The sequence below is a fragment of the Taudactylus pleione genome, unplaced genomic scaffold, assembly GCF_031769625.1.
Source record: "Taudactylus pleione unplaced genomic scaffold, aTauple2 ptg000685l, whole genome shotgun sequence".
Taxonomy (NCBI): domain Eukaryota; kingdom Metazoa; phylum Chordata; class Amphibia; order Anura; family Myobatrachidae; genus Taudactylus; species Taudactylus pleione.
In genome coordinates, this window is record NW_028285087.1 from 3,789,751 (window position 1) to 3,808,073 (window position 18,323).

At 44.2% G+C, this 18,323-nt stretch overlaps 1 protein-coding gene across 3 annotated transcripts in view; it reads right to left on the reverse strand.

Annotated features, from left to right (window-relative positions):
- Window positions 1-62: 62 nt before the first annotated feature.
- LOC148477867 (uncharacterized) overlaps window positions 63-18,323 on the reverse strand; it is a 110,538-nt gene continuing 92,277 nt past the window's right edge. For all 3 annotated transcript variants that reach the window (XM_088456037.1, XM_088456036.1, XM_088456038.1), the window contains one exon: window positions 63-2,668. In XM_088456037.1, the coding sequence (XP_088312163.1) occupies window positions 2,450-2,668 (219 nt within the window). In that variant the 3' untranslated portion in view covers window positions 63-2,449. The remainder of the gene's footprint in view (window positions 2,669-18,323) is intronic.

Sequence of the window (18,323 nt, forward strand, 5' to 3'; positions counted from 1 at the left end):
GCTTCACATTATTTCATTGGCTCGGTGAGTAAGAACACAAAATGGCAGCACACGTGTATATAAATCCATATATTCCATCATACAAAAACATATGTACACAGATACATAGACAGTTTCAGCCACGTTTACTGTGGTCTCTCTGGTAGGAGGTTATCGTACTGCTTGTGTCACTGTTAAATACAATATAAAATTATGTACATAATACTGTTTTTGTTAAAATATATAAATAAATATCTATATATAAAATAACTGTATAAAATAAACTTAATGTAACATACCGGTAAAAGCAACCTGACCGTGTACCACAAGGTGATACCACCCCATAGAGGCGGTACGCTTTTACCCCCTGAATGGTTTTATAAATATAACCTGTACCGCAGCGTCACCTGCAGGTTACATACACTCTGTAGCAAAGTGTATCTCACAGGTATCGTATATCTGACCTCAGTGGGTATGAAATCACTAGGATAGATATGGTACAGGTTATATTTACCCAATGCCCCATACAAGTGTGATTGTATCCTTTATGTCTATACCACAAACTCACTCATCCTTCAGCCGACCCTGCGCCACTCACTGATTTGCCATCTAATGCTTTATCACAGCCCAGCTTGTTAGTTGTATTTAACCCTGTAGCAGACACTGAGCTCAAGAAACAACCTAACCTTGTATCACACGATACACTAATCTGACACTACAGCCTAAACCTGTCACACCCATACACTAATCTGACACTACAGCCTGACCCTGTGCCACCCATACACTAATCTGACACTACAGCCGGACCCTGTGCCACCCATACACTAATCTGACACTACAGCCTGACCCTGAGCCACCCCATACACTAATCTGACACTACAGCCTGACCCTGTGCCACCCATACACTAATCTGACACTACAGCCTGACCCTGTGCCACCCCATACACTAATCTGACACTACAGCCTGACCCTGTGCCACCCATACACTAATCTGACACTACAGCCTGACCCTGTGCCACCCATACACTAATCTGACACTACAGCCTGACCCTGTGCCACCCATACACTAATCTGACACTACAGCCTGACCCTGTGCCACCCATACACTAATCTGATACCACAGCCTGACCCTGTGCCACCCATACACTAATCTGATACCACAGCCTGACCCTGTGCCACCCATACAATAATCTGACACTACAGCCTGACCCTGTGCCACCCATACACTAATCTGACACTACAGCCTGACCCTGTGCCACCCATACACTAATCTGACACTACAGCCTGACCCTGTGCCACCCATACACTAATCTGACACTACAGCCTGACCCTGTGCCACCCACACACTAATCTGACACTACAGCCGGACCCTGTGCCACCCATACACTAATCTGACACTACAGCCTGACCCTGTGCCACCCCATACACTAATCTGACACTACAGCCTGACCCTGTGCCACCCATACACTAATCTGACACTACAGCCTGACCCTGTGCCACCCCATACACTAATCTGACACTACAGCCTGACCCTGTGCCACCCATACACTAATCTGACACTACAGCCTGACCCTGTGCCACCCATACACTAATCTGACACTACAGCCTGACCCTGTGCCACCCATACACTAATCTGACACTACAGCCTGACCCTGTGCCACCCCATACACTAATCTGACACTACAGCCTGACCCTGTGCCACCCATACACTAATCTGACACCACAGTCTGACCCTGTGCCACCCCATACACTAATCTGATACCACAGCCTGACACTGTGTGAAACATACACTAATCTGATACCACAGCCTGACACTGTGTGATGCATACACTAATCTGACACTACAGCCTGACCCTGTGCCGACCCATACACTAATCTGACACCACAGCCTGACCCTGTGCCACCCATACACTAATCTGACACCACAGCCTGACCCTGTGCCACCCATACACTAATCTGACACCACAGCCTGACCCTGTGCCACCCATACACTAATCTGACACTACAGCCTGACCCTGTGTCACCCATACACTAATCTGATACCACAGCCTGACCCTGTGCCACCCATACACTAATCTGACACCACAGCCTAACCCTGTCACACCCATATACTAATCTGACACCAGGGCTAAACCCTGTGCCAACCAAATGCTAACCTGCAACCTCACCGGGAGCTGGTAGAGCGCACACTCTCTTACTGAAACCTGACCCTGTAACGGACACTCCATCCTGCTACTACAGCTGAAACTAGGAACACACACTGATGTCATTCTAAAGCGCAACCATGTAACAGACATCATGCTTTTGAACCCTGATTGGTCATCGCAAATGTCCCCTTTACTTTCATCGGTCCCTGCAGCTGGACCTCATACCCCACGGTGATCTCTCAGTACAACAGGTCCAGGTGCATGTACAGTACGTGTAAGGAAAAAGGAGACCGTGTAGCATCCTGCCCCTCCCGGGTGCACAGTCAGACAGCGGGAAGCCCAAGGCTGCGGTTCAGCGTGTCATCCAGTCGAATGGTTTCTCTTTCTAGTACCTGAGGTCGAGTGTCAGAGGTCACAGCGTCCAGAGAACGAGTCAGATTGTGTCTTAGGCTCATAAGGTCATCAGTGGTGCGTGAACAACGCTGTATGTAGCGTAGGCGGTGAACGCGCTCGGCTTCAAGCTGTGATTTTAGGAGAGAGACCTGTGGGGGGCAAACACCAGATCACTGCATTAATGTGCATGCATCTCCCTAATGCCTGGTGCTACCTCTCCCAGCCACTGCGTGTGCCACCGGCTGTCATGTCTCTGATGCCGCGTATCCACTAGCAGACCGTGAAACGACAGCACGATGACGACATTGTGATCGTACAGTCGTTTCACAGTCTGTGCTGTGCCCACACTAAGCGATCAGTCGTTCAGTGTAGGGTCATCCATCATCCCCCAACATGTTCGGGCGATGATAGATGTCAAAATACGACCAGCAGGAGCGCGCATCGCTGGTCGTTTTTGACATTAAATTGCCGTTTAACAATGTCTTTATCGTTCTATTGCTCTGTTTAATCGCGTAGTGGATACGAGGCATAACACATCAACCCTTTAGCATCTCACCTTGCTCTTTCCTCATTCCAAAGCAATGCTGACCATATACAACATTCCTATCCTCGTACTGCACTATTGTACTTCTCCATCTCAGAACATCATTACCATCATACTTCCTGGTTATTCCTCTATCTGTACTCTACAACATACTGCTTCCTCCATAGTGTTCTATTATACCTTTCCCTATACACCCCCAACACCCCCCATCATCATTACTACCATACTGCCTTGTTATACCTCTCTCTGTACATTACAACATACTGCTTCCCTCATAGTGTTCTATTATACCTTTCTCTGTACACCCCAACACCCCCCATCATCATTACCACCATACTGCCTTGTTATACCTCTCTCTGTAAACTACAACATACTGCTTCCCTCATAGTGTTCTATTATACCTTTCTCTATACACCCCAACACCCTCCATCATCATTACCACCATACTGCCTGGTTATACCTCTCTCTGAACACCGCAACATACTGCTTCCCTCATAGTGTTCTATTATACCTTTCTCTATACACCCCAACACCCCCCCATCATCATTACCACCATACTGCCTTGTTATACCTCTCTCTGTACACTACAACATACTGCTTCCCTCATAGTGTTCTATTATACCTTTCGCTATCCACCCCAACACCCCCCCATCATCATTACCACCATACTGCCTTGTTATACCTCTCTCTGTACACTACAACATACTGCTTCCCTCATAGTGTTCTATTATACCTTTCTCTATACACCCCAACACCCCCCATCATCATTACCATGATACTGCCTTGTTATACCTCTCTCTGTAAACTACAACATACTGCTTCCCTCATAGTGTTCTATTATACCTTTCTCTATACACCCCAACACCCCTCCATCATCATTACCACCATACTGCCTGGTTATACCTCTCTCTGAACACCGCAACATACTGCTTCCCTCATAGTGTTCTATTATACCTTTCCCTATACACCCCAACACCCCTCCATCATCATTACCACCATACTGCCTTGTTATACCTCTCTCTGTACACTACAACATACTGCTTCCCTCATAGTGTTCTATTATACCTTTCTCTGTACACCCCAACACCCCCCATCATCATTACCACCATACTGCCTGGTTATACCTCTCTCTGAACACCGCAACATACTGCTTCCCTCATAGTGCTCTATTATACCTTTCTCTGTACACCCCAACACCCCCCATCATCATTACCACCATACTGCCTTGTTATACCTCTCTCTGTAAACTACAACATACTGCTTCCCTCATAGTGTTCTATTATACCTTTCTCTATACACCCCAACACCCTCCATCATCATTACCACCATACTGCCTGGTTATACCTCTCTCTGAACACCGCAACATACTGCTTCCCTCATAGTGTTCTATTATACCTTTCTCTATACACCCCAACACCCCCCCATCATCATTACCACCATACTGCCTTGTTATACCTCTCTCTGTACACTACAACATACTGCTTCCCTCATAGTGTTCTATTATACCTTTCGCTATCCACCCCAACACCCCCCATCATCATTACCACCATACTGCCTTGTTATACCTCTCTCTGTACACTACAACATACTGCTTCCCTCATAGTGTTCTATTATACCTTTCTCTATACACCCCAACACCCCCCATCATCATTACCATGATACTGCCTTGTTATACCTCTCTCTGTAAACTACAACATACTGCTTCCCTCATAGTGTTCTATTATACCTTTCTCTATACACCCCAACACCCCTCCATCATCATTACCACCATACTGCCTGGTTATACCTCTCTCTGAACACCGCAACATACTGCTTCCCTCATAGTGTTCTATTATACCTTTCCCTATACACCCCAACACCCCTCCATCATCATTACCACCATACTGCCTTGTTATACCTCTCTCTGTACACTACAACATACTGCTTCCCTCATAGTGTTCTATTATACCTTTCGCTATACACCCCAACACCCTCCATCATCATTACCACCATACTGCCTGGTTATACCTCTCTGTACACTACAACATACTGCTTCCCTCATAGTGTTCTATTATACCTTTCTCTGTACACGCCAACACCCCCCCATCATCATTACCACCATACTGCCTTGTTATACCTCTCTCTGTACACTACAACATACTGCTTCCCTCATAGTGTTCTATTATACCTTTCTCTGTACACCCCAACACCCTCCAACATCATTACCACCATACTGCCTTGTTATACCTCTCTCTGTACACTACAACATACTGCTTCCCTCATAGAGTTCTATTATACCTTTCTCTGTACACCCCAACACCCCCCATCATCATTACCACCATACTGCCTTGTTATACCTCTCTCTGTACACTACAACATACTGCTTCCCTCATAGTGTTCTATTATACCTTTCCCTATACACCCCAACACCCCCATCATCATTACCACCATACTGCCTTGTTATCTGTACACTACAACATACTGCTTCCCTCATAGTGATCTATTATACCTTTCTCTATACACCCCAACACCCCCATCATCATTACCACCATACTGCCTTGTTATACCTCTGTCTGTACACTACAACATACTGCTTCCCTCATAGTGTTCTATTATACCTTTCGCTATACACCCCAACACCCTCCATCATCATTACCACCATACTGCCTTGTTATACCTCTCTCTGTACACTACAACATACTGCTTCCCTCATAGTGTTCTATTATACCTTTCTCTGTACACCCCAAAACCCTCCAACATCATTACCACCATACTGCCTTGTTATCCCTCTCTCTGTACACTACAACATACTGCTTCCCTCATAGTGTTCTATTATACCTTTCTCTGTACACCCCAACACCCCCCATCATCATTACCACCATACTGCCTTGTTATACCTCTCTCTGTACACTACAACATACTGCTTCCCTCATAGTGTTCTATTATACCTTTCCCTATACACCCCAACACCCCCCCATCATCATTACCACCATACTGCCTGGTTATACCTCTCTCTGTACACTACAACATACTGCTTCCCTCATAGTGTTCTATTATACCTTTCTCTACACACCCCAACACCCCCTATGATCATTACCACCATACTGCCTTGTTATACCTCTCTGTACACTACAACATACTGCTTCCCTCATAGTGTTCTATTATACCTCTCTCTATACACCCCAAAACCCCCCCATCATCATTGCCACCATACTGCCTTGTTATCTGTACACTACAACATACTGCTTCCCTCATAGTGTTCTATTATACCTTTCTCTATACACCCCAACACCCCCCCATCATCATTACCACCATACTGCCTTGTTATCTGTACACAACATACTGCTTCCCTCATAGTGTTCTATTATACCTTTCCCTATACACCCCAACACCCCCCCATCATCATTGCCACCATACTGCCTTGTTATACCTCTCTCTGTACACAACATACTGCTTCCCTCATAGTATTCTATTATACCTTTCTCTATACACCCCAACACCCCCCATCATCATTACCACCATACTGCCTTGTTATACCTCTCTCTGTACACTACAACATACTGCTTCCTTTATAGTGTTCAATTATACCTCTCTGTACACACCAACACCCCCCATCATCGTTACCACCATACTGCCTTGTTATACCTCTCTCTGTACACTACAACATACTGCTTCCCTCATAGTGTTCTATTATACCTTTCTCTATACTCCCCAACACCCTCCATCATCATTACCACCATACTGCCTTGTTATACCTCTCTCTGTACACTACAACATACTGCTTCCCTCATAGTGTTCTATTATACCTTTCTCTATACACCCCAACACCCCCCATCATCATTACCATGATACTGCCCTGTTATACCTCTCTCTGTAAACTACAACATACTGCTTCCCTCATAGTGTTCTATTATACCTTTCTCTATACACCCCAACACCCCTCCATCATCATTACCACCATACTGCCTGGTTATACCTCTCTCTGAACACCGCAACATACTGCTTCCCTCATAGTGTTCTATTATACCTTTCCCTATACACCCCAACACCCCTCCATCATCATTACCACCATACTGCCTTGTTATACCTCTCTCTGTACACTACAACATACTGCTTCCCTCATAGTGTTCTATTATACCTTTCGCTATACACCCCAACACCCTCCATCATCATTACCACCATACTGCCTGGTTATACCTCTCTGTACACTACAACATACTGCTTCCCTCATAGTGTTCTATTATACCTTTCTCTGTACACGCCAACACCCCCCCATCATCATTACCACCATACTGCCTTGTTATACCTCTCTCTGTACACTACAACATACTGCTTCCCTCATAGTGTTCTATTATACCTTTCTCTGTACACCCCAACACCCTCCAACATCATTACCACCATACTGCCTTGTTATACCTCTCTCTGTACACTACAACATACTGCTTCCCTCATAGAGTTCTATTATACCTTTCTCTGTACACCCCAACACCCTCCATCATCATTACCACCATACTGCCTTGTTATACCTCTCTCTGTACACTACAACATACTGCTTCCCTCATAGTGTTCTATTATACCTTTCCCTATACACCCCAACACCCCCATCATCATTACCACCATACTGCCTTGTTATCTGTACACTACAACATACTGCTTCCCTCATAGTGATCTATTATACCTTTCTCTATACACCCCAACACCCCCATCATCATTACCACCATACTGCCTTGTTATACCTCTCTCTGTACACTACAACATACTGCTTCCCTCATAGTGTTCTATTATACCTTTCGCTATACACCCCAACACCCTCCATCATCATTACCACCATACTGCCTTGTTATACCTCTCTGTACACTACAACATACTGCTTCCTTCATAGTGCTCTATTATACCTTTCTCTGTACACCCCAACACCCCCCCATCATCATTACCACCATACTGCCTTGTTATACCTCTCTCTGTACACTACAACATACTGCTTCCCTCATAGTGTTCTATTATACCTTTCTCTGTACACCCCAACACCCCCCCATCATCATTACCACCATACTGCCTTGTTATACCTCTCTCTGTACACTACAACATACTGCTTCCCTCATAGTGTTCTATTATACCTTTCTCTGTACACCCCAACACCCTCCAACATCATTACCACCATACTGCCTTGTTATACCTCTCTCTCTACACTACAACATACTGCTTCCCTCATAGTGTTCTATTATACCTTTCTCTGTACACCCCAATACCCCCCATCATCATTACCACCATACTGCCTGGTTATACCTCTCTCTGTACACTACAACATACTGCTTCCTCCATAGTGTTCTATTATACCTTTCTCTATACACCCCAACACCCCCCATCATCATTACCACCATACTGCCTTGTTATCCCTCTCTCTGTACACTACAACATACTGCTTCCCTCATAGTGTTCTATTATACCTTTCTCTGTACACCCCAACACCCTCCAACATCATTACCACCATACTGCCTTCTTATACCTCTCTCTGTACACTACAACATACTGCTTCCCTCATAGTGTTCTATTATACCTTTCTCTACACACCCCAACACCCCCTATGATCATTACCACCATACAGCCTTGTTATACCTCTCTGTACACTACAACATACTGCTTCCCTCATAGTGTTCTATTATACCTCTCTCTATACACCCCAAAACCCCCCCATCATCATTGCCACCATACTGCCTTGTTATCTGTACACTACAACATACTGCTTCCCTCATAGTGTTCTATTATACCTTTCTCTATACACCCCAACACCCCCCCATCATCATTACCACCATACTGCCTTGTTATCTGTACACAACATACTGCTTCCCTCATAGTGTTCTATTATACCTTTCCCTATACACCCCAACACCCCCCATCATCATTGCCACCATACTGCCTTGTTATACCTCTCTCTGTACACAACATACTGCTTCCATCATAGTATTCTATTATACCTTTCTCTATACACCCCAACACCCCCCATCATCATTACCACCATACTGCCTTGTTATACCTCTCTCTGTACACTACAACATACTGCTTCCTTTATAGTGTTCAATTATACCTCTCTGTACACACCAACACCCCCCATCATCGTTACCACCATACTGCCTTGTTATACCTCTCTCTGTATACTACAACATACTGCTTCCCTCATAGTGTTCTATTATACCTTTCTCTATACTCCCCAACACCCTCCATCATCATTACCACCATACTGCCTTGTTATACCTCTCTCTGTACACTACAACATACTGCTTCCCTCATAGTGTTCTATTATACCTTTCTCTATACACCCCAACACCCCCCATCATCATTACCATGATACTGCCTTGTTATACCTCTCTCTGTAAACTACAACATACTGCTTCCCTCATAGTGTTCTATTATACCTTTCTCTATACACCCCAACACCCCTCCATCATCATTACCACCATACTGCCTGGTTATACCTCTCTCTGAACACCGCAACATACTGCTTCCCTCATAGTGTTCTATTATACCTTTCCCTATACACCCCAACACCCCTCCATCATCATTACCACCATACTGCCTTGTTATACCTCTCTCTGTACACTACAACATACTGCTTCCCTCATAGTGTTCTATTATACCTTTCGCTATATACCCCAACACCCTCCATCATCATTACCACCATACTGCCTGGTTATACCTCTCTGTACACTACAACATACTGCTTCCCTCATAGTGTTCTATTATACCTTTCTCTGTACACGCCAACACCCCCCCATCATCATTACCACCATACTGCCTTGTTATACCTCTCTCTGTACACTACAACATACTGCTTCCCTCATAGTGTTCTATTATACCTTTCTCTGTACACCCCAACACCCTCCAACATCATTACCACCATACTGCCTTGTTATACCTCTCTCTGTACACTACAACATACTGCTTCCCTCATAGAGTTCTATTATACCTTTCTCTATACACCCCAACACCCCCCCATCATCATTACCACCATACTGCCTGGTTATACCTCTCTCTGTACACTACAACATACTGCTTCCCTCATAGTGTTCTATTATACCTTTCTCTACACACCCCAACACCCCCATCATCATTGCCACCATACTGCCTTGTTATCTGTACACTACAACATACTGCTTCCCTCATAGTGTTCTATTATACCTTTCTCTATACACCCCAACACCCCCCCATCATCATTACCACCATACTGCCTTGTTATCTGTACACAACATACTGCTTCCCTCATAGTGTTCTATTATACCTTTCCCTATACACCCCAACACCCCCCATCCTCATTACCACCATACTGCCTTGTTATACCTCTCTCTGTACACAACATACTGCTTCCCTCATAGTATTCTATTATACCTTTCTCTATACACCCCAACACCCCCCATCATCATTACCACCATACTGCCTTGTTATACCTCTCTCTGTACACTACAACATACTGCTTCCTTTATAGTGTTCAATTATACCTCTCTGTACACACCAACACCCTCCATCATCATTACCACCATACTGCCTTGTTATACCTCTCTCTGTATACTACAATCCCTCATAGTGTTCTATTATACCTTTCTCTATACACCCCAACACCCTCCATCATCATTACCACCATACTGCCTTGTTATACCTCTCTATGTAAACTACAACATACTGCTTCCCTCATAGTGTTCTATTATACCTTTCTCTGTACACCCCAACACCCCCCATCATCATTACCACCATACTGCCTGGTTATACCTCTCTCTGAACACCGCAACATACTGCTTCCCTCATAGTGCTCTATTATACCTTTCTCTGTACACCCCAACACCCCCCATCATCATTACCACCATACTGCCTTGTTATACCTCTCTCTGTAAACTACAACATACTGCTTCCCTCATAGTGTTCTATTATACCTATCTCTATACACCCCAACACCCTCCATCATCATTACCACCATACTGCCTGGTTATACCTCTCTCTGAACACCGCAACATACTGCTTCCCTCATAGTGTTCTATTATACCTTTCTCTATACACCCCAACACCCCCCCATCATCATTACCACCATACTGCCTTGTTATACCTCTCTCTGTACACTACAACATACTGCTTCCCTCATAGTGTTCTATTATACCTTTCGCTATCCACCCCAACACCCCCCCATCATCATTACCACCATACTGCCTTGTTATACCTCTCTCTGTACACTACAATATACTGCTTCCCTCATAGTGTTCTATTATACCTTTCTCTATACACCCCAACACCCCCCATCATCATTTGCATGATACTGCCTTGTTATACCTCTCTCTGTAAACTACAACATACTGCTTCCCTCATAGTGTTCTATTATACCTTTCTCTATACACCCCAACACCCCTCCATCATCATTACCACCATACTGCCTGGTTATACCTCTCTCTGAACACCGCAACATACTGCTTCCCTCATAGTGTTCTATTATACCTTTCCCTATACACCCCAACACCCCTCCATCATCATTACCACCATACTGCCTTGTTATACCTCTCTCTGTACACTACAACATACTGCTTCCCTCATAGTGTTCTATTATACCTTTCTCTGTACACCCCAACACCCCCCATCATCATTACCATCATACTGCCTGGTTATACCTCTCTCTGAACACCGCAACATACTGCTTCCCTCATTGTGCTCTATTATACCTTTCTCTGTACACCCCAACACCCCCCATCATCATTACCACCATACTGCCTTGTTATACCTCTCTCTGTAAACTACAACATACTGCTTCCCTCATAGTGTTCTATTATACCTTTCTCTATACACCCCAACACCCTCCATCATCATTACCACCATACTGCCTGGTTATACCTCTCTCTGAACACCGCAACATACTGCTTCCCTCATAGTGTTCTATTATACCTTTCTCTATACACCCCAACACCCCCCCATCATCATTACCACCATACTGCCTTGTTATACCTCTCTCTGTACACTACAACATACTGCTTCCCTCATAGTGTTCTATTATACCTTTCGCTATCCACCCCAACACCCCCCCATCATCATTACCACCATACTGCCTTGTTATACCTCTCTCTGTACACTACAACATACTGATTCCCTCATAGTGTTCTATTATACCTTTCTCTATACACCCCAACACCCCCATCATCATTACCATGATACTGCCTTGTTATACCTCTCTCTGTAAACTACAACATACTGCTTCCCTCAGAGTGTTCTATTATACCTTTCTCTATACACCCCAACACCCCTCCATCATCATTACCACCATACTGCCTGGTTATACCTCTCTCTGAACACCGCAACATACTGCTTCCCTCATAGTGTTCTATTATACCTTTCCCTATACACCCCAACACCCCTCCATCATCATTACCACTATACTGCCTTGTTATACCTCTCTCTGTACACTACAACATACTGCTTCCCTCATAGTGTTCTATTATACCTTTCGCTATACACCCCAACACCCTCCATCATCATTACCACCATACTGCCTGGTTATACCTCTCTGTACACTACAACATACTGCTTCCCTCATAGTGTTCTATTATACCTTTCTCTGTACACGCCAACACCCCCCCATCATCATTACCACCATACTGCCTTGTTATACCTCTCTCTGTACACTACAACATACTGCTTCCCTCATAGTGTTCTATTATACCTTTCTCTGTACACCCCAACACCCTCCAACATCATTACCACCATACTGCCTTGTTATACCTCTCTCTGTACACTACAACATACTGCTTCCCTCATAGAGTTCTATTATACCTTTCTCTGTACACCCCAACACCCCCCATCATCATTACCACCATACTGCCTTGTTATACCTCTCTCTGTACACTACAACATACTGCTTCCCTCATAGTGTTCTATTATACCTTTCCCTATACACCCCAACACCCCCATCATCATTACCACCATACTGCCTTGTTATCTGTACACTACAACATACTGCTTCCCTCATAGTGATCTATTATACCTTTCTCTACACACCCCAACACCCCCATCATCATTACCACCATACTGCCTTGTTATACCTCTCTCTGTACACTACAACATACTGCTTCCCTCATAGTGTTCTATTATACCTTTCGCTATACACCCCAACACCCTCCATCATCATTACCACCATACTGCCTTGTTATACCTCTCTCTGTACACTACAACATACTGCTTCCCTCATAGTGTTCTATTATACCTTTCTCTATACACCCCAACACCCCCCCATCATCATTACCACCATACTGCCTTGTTATCTGTACACAACATACTGCTTCCCTCATAGTGTTCTATTATACCTTTCCCTATACACCCCAACACCCCCCATCCTCATTACCACCATACTGCCTTGTTATACCTCTCTCTGTACACAACATACTGCTTCCCTCATAGTATTCTATTATACCTTTCTCTATACACCCCAACACCCCCCATCATCATTACCACCATACTGCCTTGTTATACCTCTCTCTGTACACTACAACATACTGCTTCCTTTATAGTGTTCAATTATACCTCTCTGTACACACCAACACCCTCCATCATCATTACCACCATACTGCCTTGTTATACCTCTCTCTGTATACTACAACATACTGCTTCCCTCATAGTGTTCTATTATACCTTTCTCTATACACCCCAACACCCTCCATCATCATTACCACCATACTGCCTTGTTATACCTCTCTATGTAAACTACAACATACTGCTTCCCTCATAGTGTTCTATTATACCTTTCTCTATACACTCCAACACCCCCCCATCATCATTACCACCATACTGCCTGGTTATACCTCTCTCTGAACACCGCAACATACTGCTTCCCTCATAGTGCTCTATTATACCTTTCTCTGTACACCCCAACACCCCCCATCATCATTACCACCATACTGCCTGGTTATACCTCTCTCTGAACACCGCAACATACTGCTTCCCTCATAGTGCTCTATTATACCTTTCTCTGTACACCCCAACACCCCCCATCATCATTACCACCATACTGCCTTGTTATACCTCTCTCTGTAAACTACAACATACTGCTTCCCTCATAGTGTTCTATTATACCTTTCTCTATACACCCCAACACCCTCCATCATCATTACCACCATACTGCCTGGTTATACCTCTCTCTGAACACCGCAACATACTGCTTCCCTCATAGTGTTCTATTATACCTTTCTCTATACACCCCAACACCCCCCCATCATCATTACCACCATACTGCCTTGTTATACCTCTCTCTGTACACTACAACATACTGCTTCCCTCATAGTGTTCTATTATACCTTTCGCTATCCACCCCAACACCCCCCCATCATCATTACCACCATACTGCCTTGTTATACCTCTCTCTGTACACTACAACATACTGCTTCCCTCATAGTGTTCTATTATACCTTTCTCTATACACCCCAACACCCCCCATCATCATTACCATGATACTGCCTTGTTATACCTCTCTCTGTAAACTACAACATACTGCTTCCCACATAGTGTTCTATTATACCTTTCTCTATACACCCCAACACCCCTCCATCATCATTACCACCATACTGCCTGGTTAGACCTCTCTCTGAACACCGCAACATACTGCTTCCCTCATAGTGTTCTATTATACCTTTCCCTATACACCCCAACACCCCTCCATCATCATTACCACCATACTGCCTTGTTATACCTCTCTCTGTACACTACAACATACTGCTTCCCTCATAGTGTTCTATTATACCTTTCTCTGTACACCCCAACACCCCCCATCATCATTACCACCATACTGCCTGGTTATACCTCTCTCTGAACACCGCAACATACTGCTTCCCTCATAGTGCTCTATTATACCTTTCTCTGTACACCCCAACACCCCCCATCATCATTACCACCATACTGCCTTGTTATACCTCTCTCTGTAAACTACAACATACTGCTTCCCTCATAGTGTTCTATTATACCTTTCTCTATACACCCCAACACCCTCCATCATCATTACCACCATACTGCCTGGTTATACCTCTCTCTGAACACCGCAACATACTGCTTCCCTCATAGTGTTCTATTATACCTTTCTCTATACACCCCAACACCCCCCCATCATCATTACCACCATACTGCCTTGTTATACCTCTCTCTGTACACTACAACATACTGCTTCCCTCATAGTGTTCTATTATACCTTTCTCTATACACCCCAACACCCCCCATCATCATTACCATGATACTGCCTTGTTATACCTCTCTCTGTAAACTACAACATACTGCTTCCCTCATAGTGTTCTATTATACCTTTCTCTATACACCCCAACACCCCTCCATCATCATTACCACCATACTGCCTGGTTATACCTCTCTCTGAACACCGCAACATACTGCTTCCCTCATAGTGTTCTATTATACCTTTCCCTATACACCCCAACACCCCTCCATCATCATTACCACTATACTGCCTTGTTATACCTCTCTCTGTACACTACAACATACTGCTTCCCTCATAGTGTTCTATTATACCTTTCGCTATACACCCCAACACCCTCCATCATCATTACCACCATACTGCCTGGTTATACCTCTCTGTACACTACAACATACTGCTTCCCTCATAGTGTTCTATTATACCTTTCTCTGTACACGCCAACACCCCCCCATCATCATTACCACCATACTGCCTTGTTATACCTCTCTCTGTACACTACAACATACTGCTTCCCTCATAGTGTTCTATTATACCTTTCTCTGTACACCCCAACACCCTCCAACATCATTACCACCATACTGCCTTGTTATACCTCTCTCTGTACACTACAACATACTGCTTCCCTCATAGAGTTCTATTATACCTTTCTCTGTACACCCCAACACCCCCCATCATCATTACCACCATACTGCCTTGTTATACCTCTCTCTGTACACTACAACATACTGCTTCCCTCATAGTGTTCTATTATACCTTTCCCTATACACCCCAACACCCCCATCATCATTACCACCATACTGCCTTGTTATCTGTACACTACAACATACTGCTTCCCTCATAGTGATCTATAATACCTTTCTCTACACACCCCAACACCCCCATCATCATTACCACCATACTGCCTTGTTATACCTCTCTCTGTACACTACAACATACTGCTTCCCTCATAGTGTTCTATTATACCTTTCGCTATACACCCCAACACCCTCCATCATCATTACCACCATACTGCCTTGTTATACCTCTCTGTACACTACAACATACTGCTTCCTTCATAGTGCTCTATTATACCTTTCTCTGTACACCCCAACACCCCCCCATCATCATTACCACCATACTGCCTTGTTATACCTCTCTCTGTACACTACAACATACTGCTTCCCTCATAGTGTTCTATTATACCTTTCTCTGTACACCCCAACACCCCCCCATCATCATTACCACCATACTGCCTTGTTATACCTCTCTCTGTACACTACAACATACTGCTTCCCTCATAGTGTTCTATTATACCTCTCTCTGTACACCCCAACACCCTCCAACATCATTACCACCATACTGCCTTGTTATACCTCTCTCTGTACACTACAACATACTGCTTCCCTCATAGTGTTCTATTATACCTTTCTCTGTACACCCCAACACCCCCCATCATCATTACCACCATACTGCCTGGTTATACCTCTCTCTGTACACTACAACATACTGCTTCCTCCATAGTGTTCTATTATACCTTTCTCTATACACCCCAACACCCCCCATCATCATTACCACCATACTGCCTTGTTATACCTCTCTCTGTACACTACAACATACTGCTTCCCTCATAGTGTTCTATTATACCTTTCCCTATACACCCCAACACCCCCCCATCATCATTACCACCATACTGCCTGGTTATACCTCTCTCTGTACACTACAACATACTGCTTCCCTCATAGTGTTCTATTATACCTTTCTCTACACACCCCAACACCCCCCCATCATCATTGCCACCATACTGCCTTGTTATCTGTACACTACAACATACTGCTTCCCTCATAGTGTTCTATTATACCTTTCTCTATACACCCCAACACCCCCCCATCATCATTGCCACCATACTGCCTTGTTATCTGTACACTACAACATACTGCTTCCCTCATAGTGTTCTATTATACCTTTCTCTATACACCCCAACACCCCCCATCCTCATTACCACCATACTGCCTTGTTATACCTCTCTCTGTACACAACATACTGCTTCCCTCATAGTATTCTATTATACCTTTCTCTATACACCCCAACACCCCCCATCATCATTACCACCATACTGCCTTGTTATACCTCTCTCTGTACACTACAACATACTGCTTCCTTTATAGTGTTCAATTATACCTCTCTGTACACACCAACACCCTCCATCATCGTTACCACCATACTGCCTTGTTATACCTCTCTCTGTATACTACAACATACTGCTTCCCTCATAGTGTTCTATTATACCTTTCTCTATACTCCCCAACACCCTCCATCATCATTACCACCATACTGCCTGGTTATACCTCTCTCTGAACACCGCAACATACTGCTTCCCTCATAGTGTTCTATTATACCTTTCTCTGTACACCCCAACACCCCCCATCATCATTACCACCATACTGCATTTTTATACCTCTCTCTGTACACTACAACATACTGCTTCCCTCATAGTGTTCTATTATACCTTTCGCTATACACCCCAACACCCTCCATCATCGTTACCACCATACTGCCTTTTTATACCTCTCTGTACACTACAACATACTGCTTCCTTCATAGTGCTCTATTATACCTTTCTCTATACACCCCAACACCCCCCATCCGCATTACCACCATACTGCCTTGTTATACCGCTCTCTGTACACTACAACATACTGCTTCCTTTATAGTGTTCAATTATACCTCTCTGTACACACCAACACCCCCCATCATCGTTACCACCATACTGCCTTTATTATACCTCTCTGTACACTACAACATACTGCTTCCTTCATAGTGTTCTATTATACCTTTCTCTGTACACCCCAACACCCCCCATCATCGTTACCACCATACTGCCTTTATTATACCTCTCTCTGTACACTACAACATACTGCTTCCCTCATAGTGTTCTATTATACCTTTCTCTGTACACGCCAACACCCCCCCATCATCATTACCACCATACTGCCTTGTTATACCTCTCTCTGTACACTACAACATACTGCTTCCCTCATAGTGTTCTATTATACCTTTCTCTGTACACCCCAACACCCTCCAACAT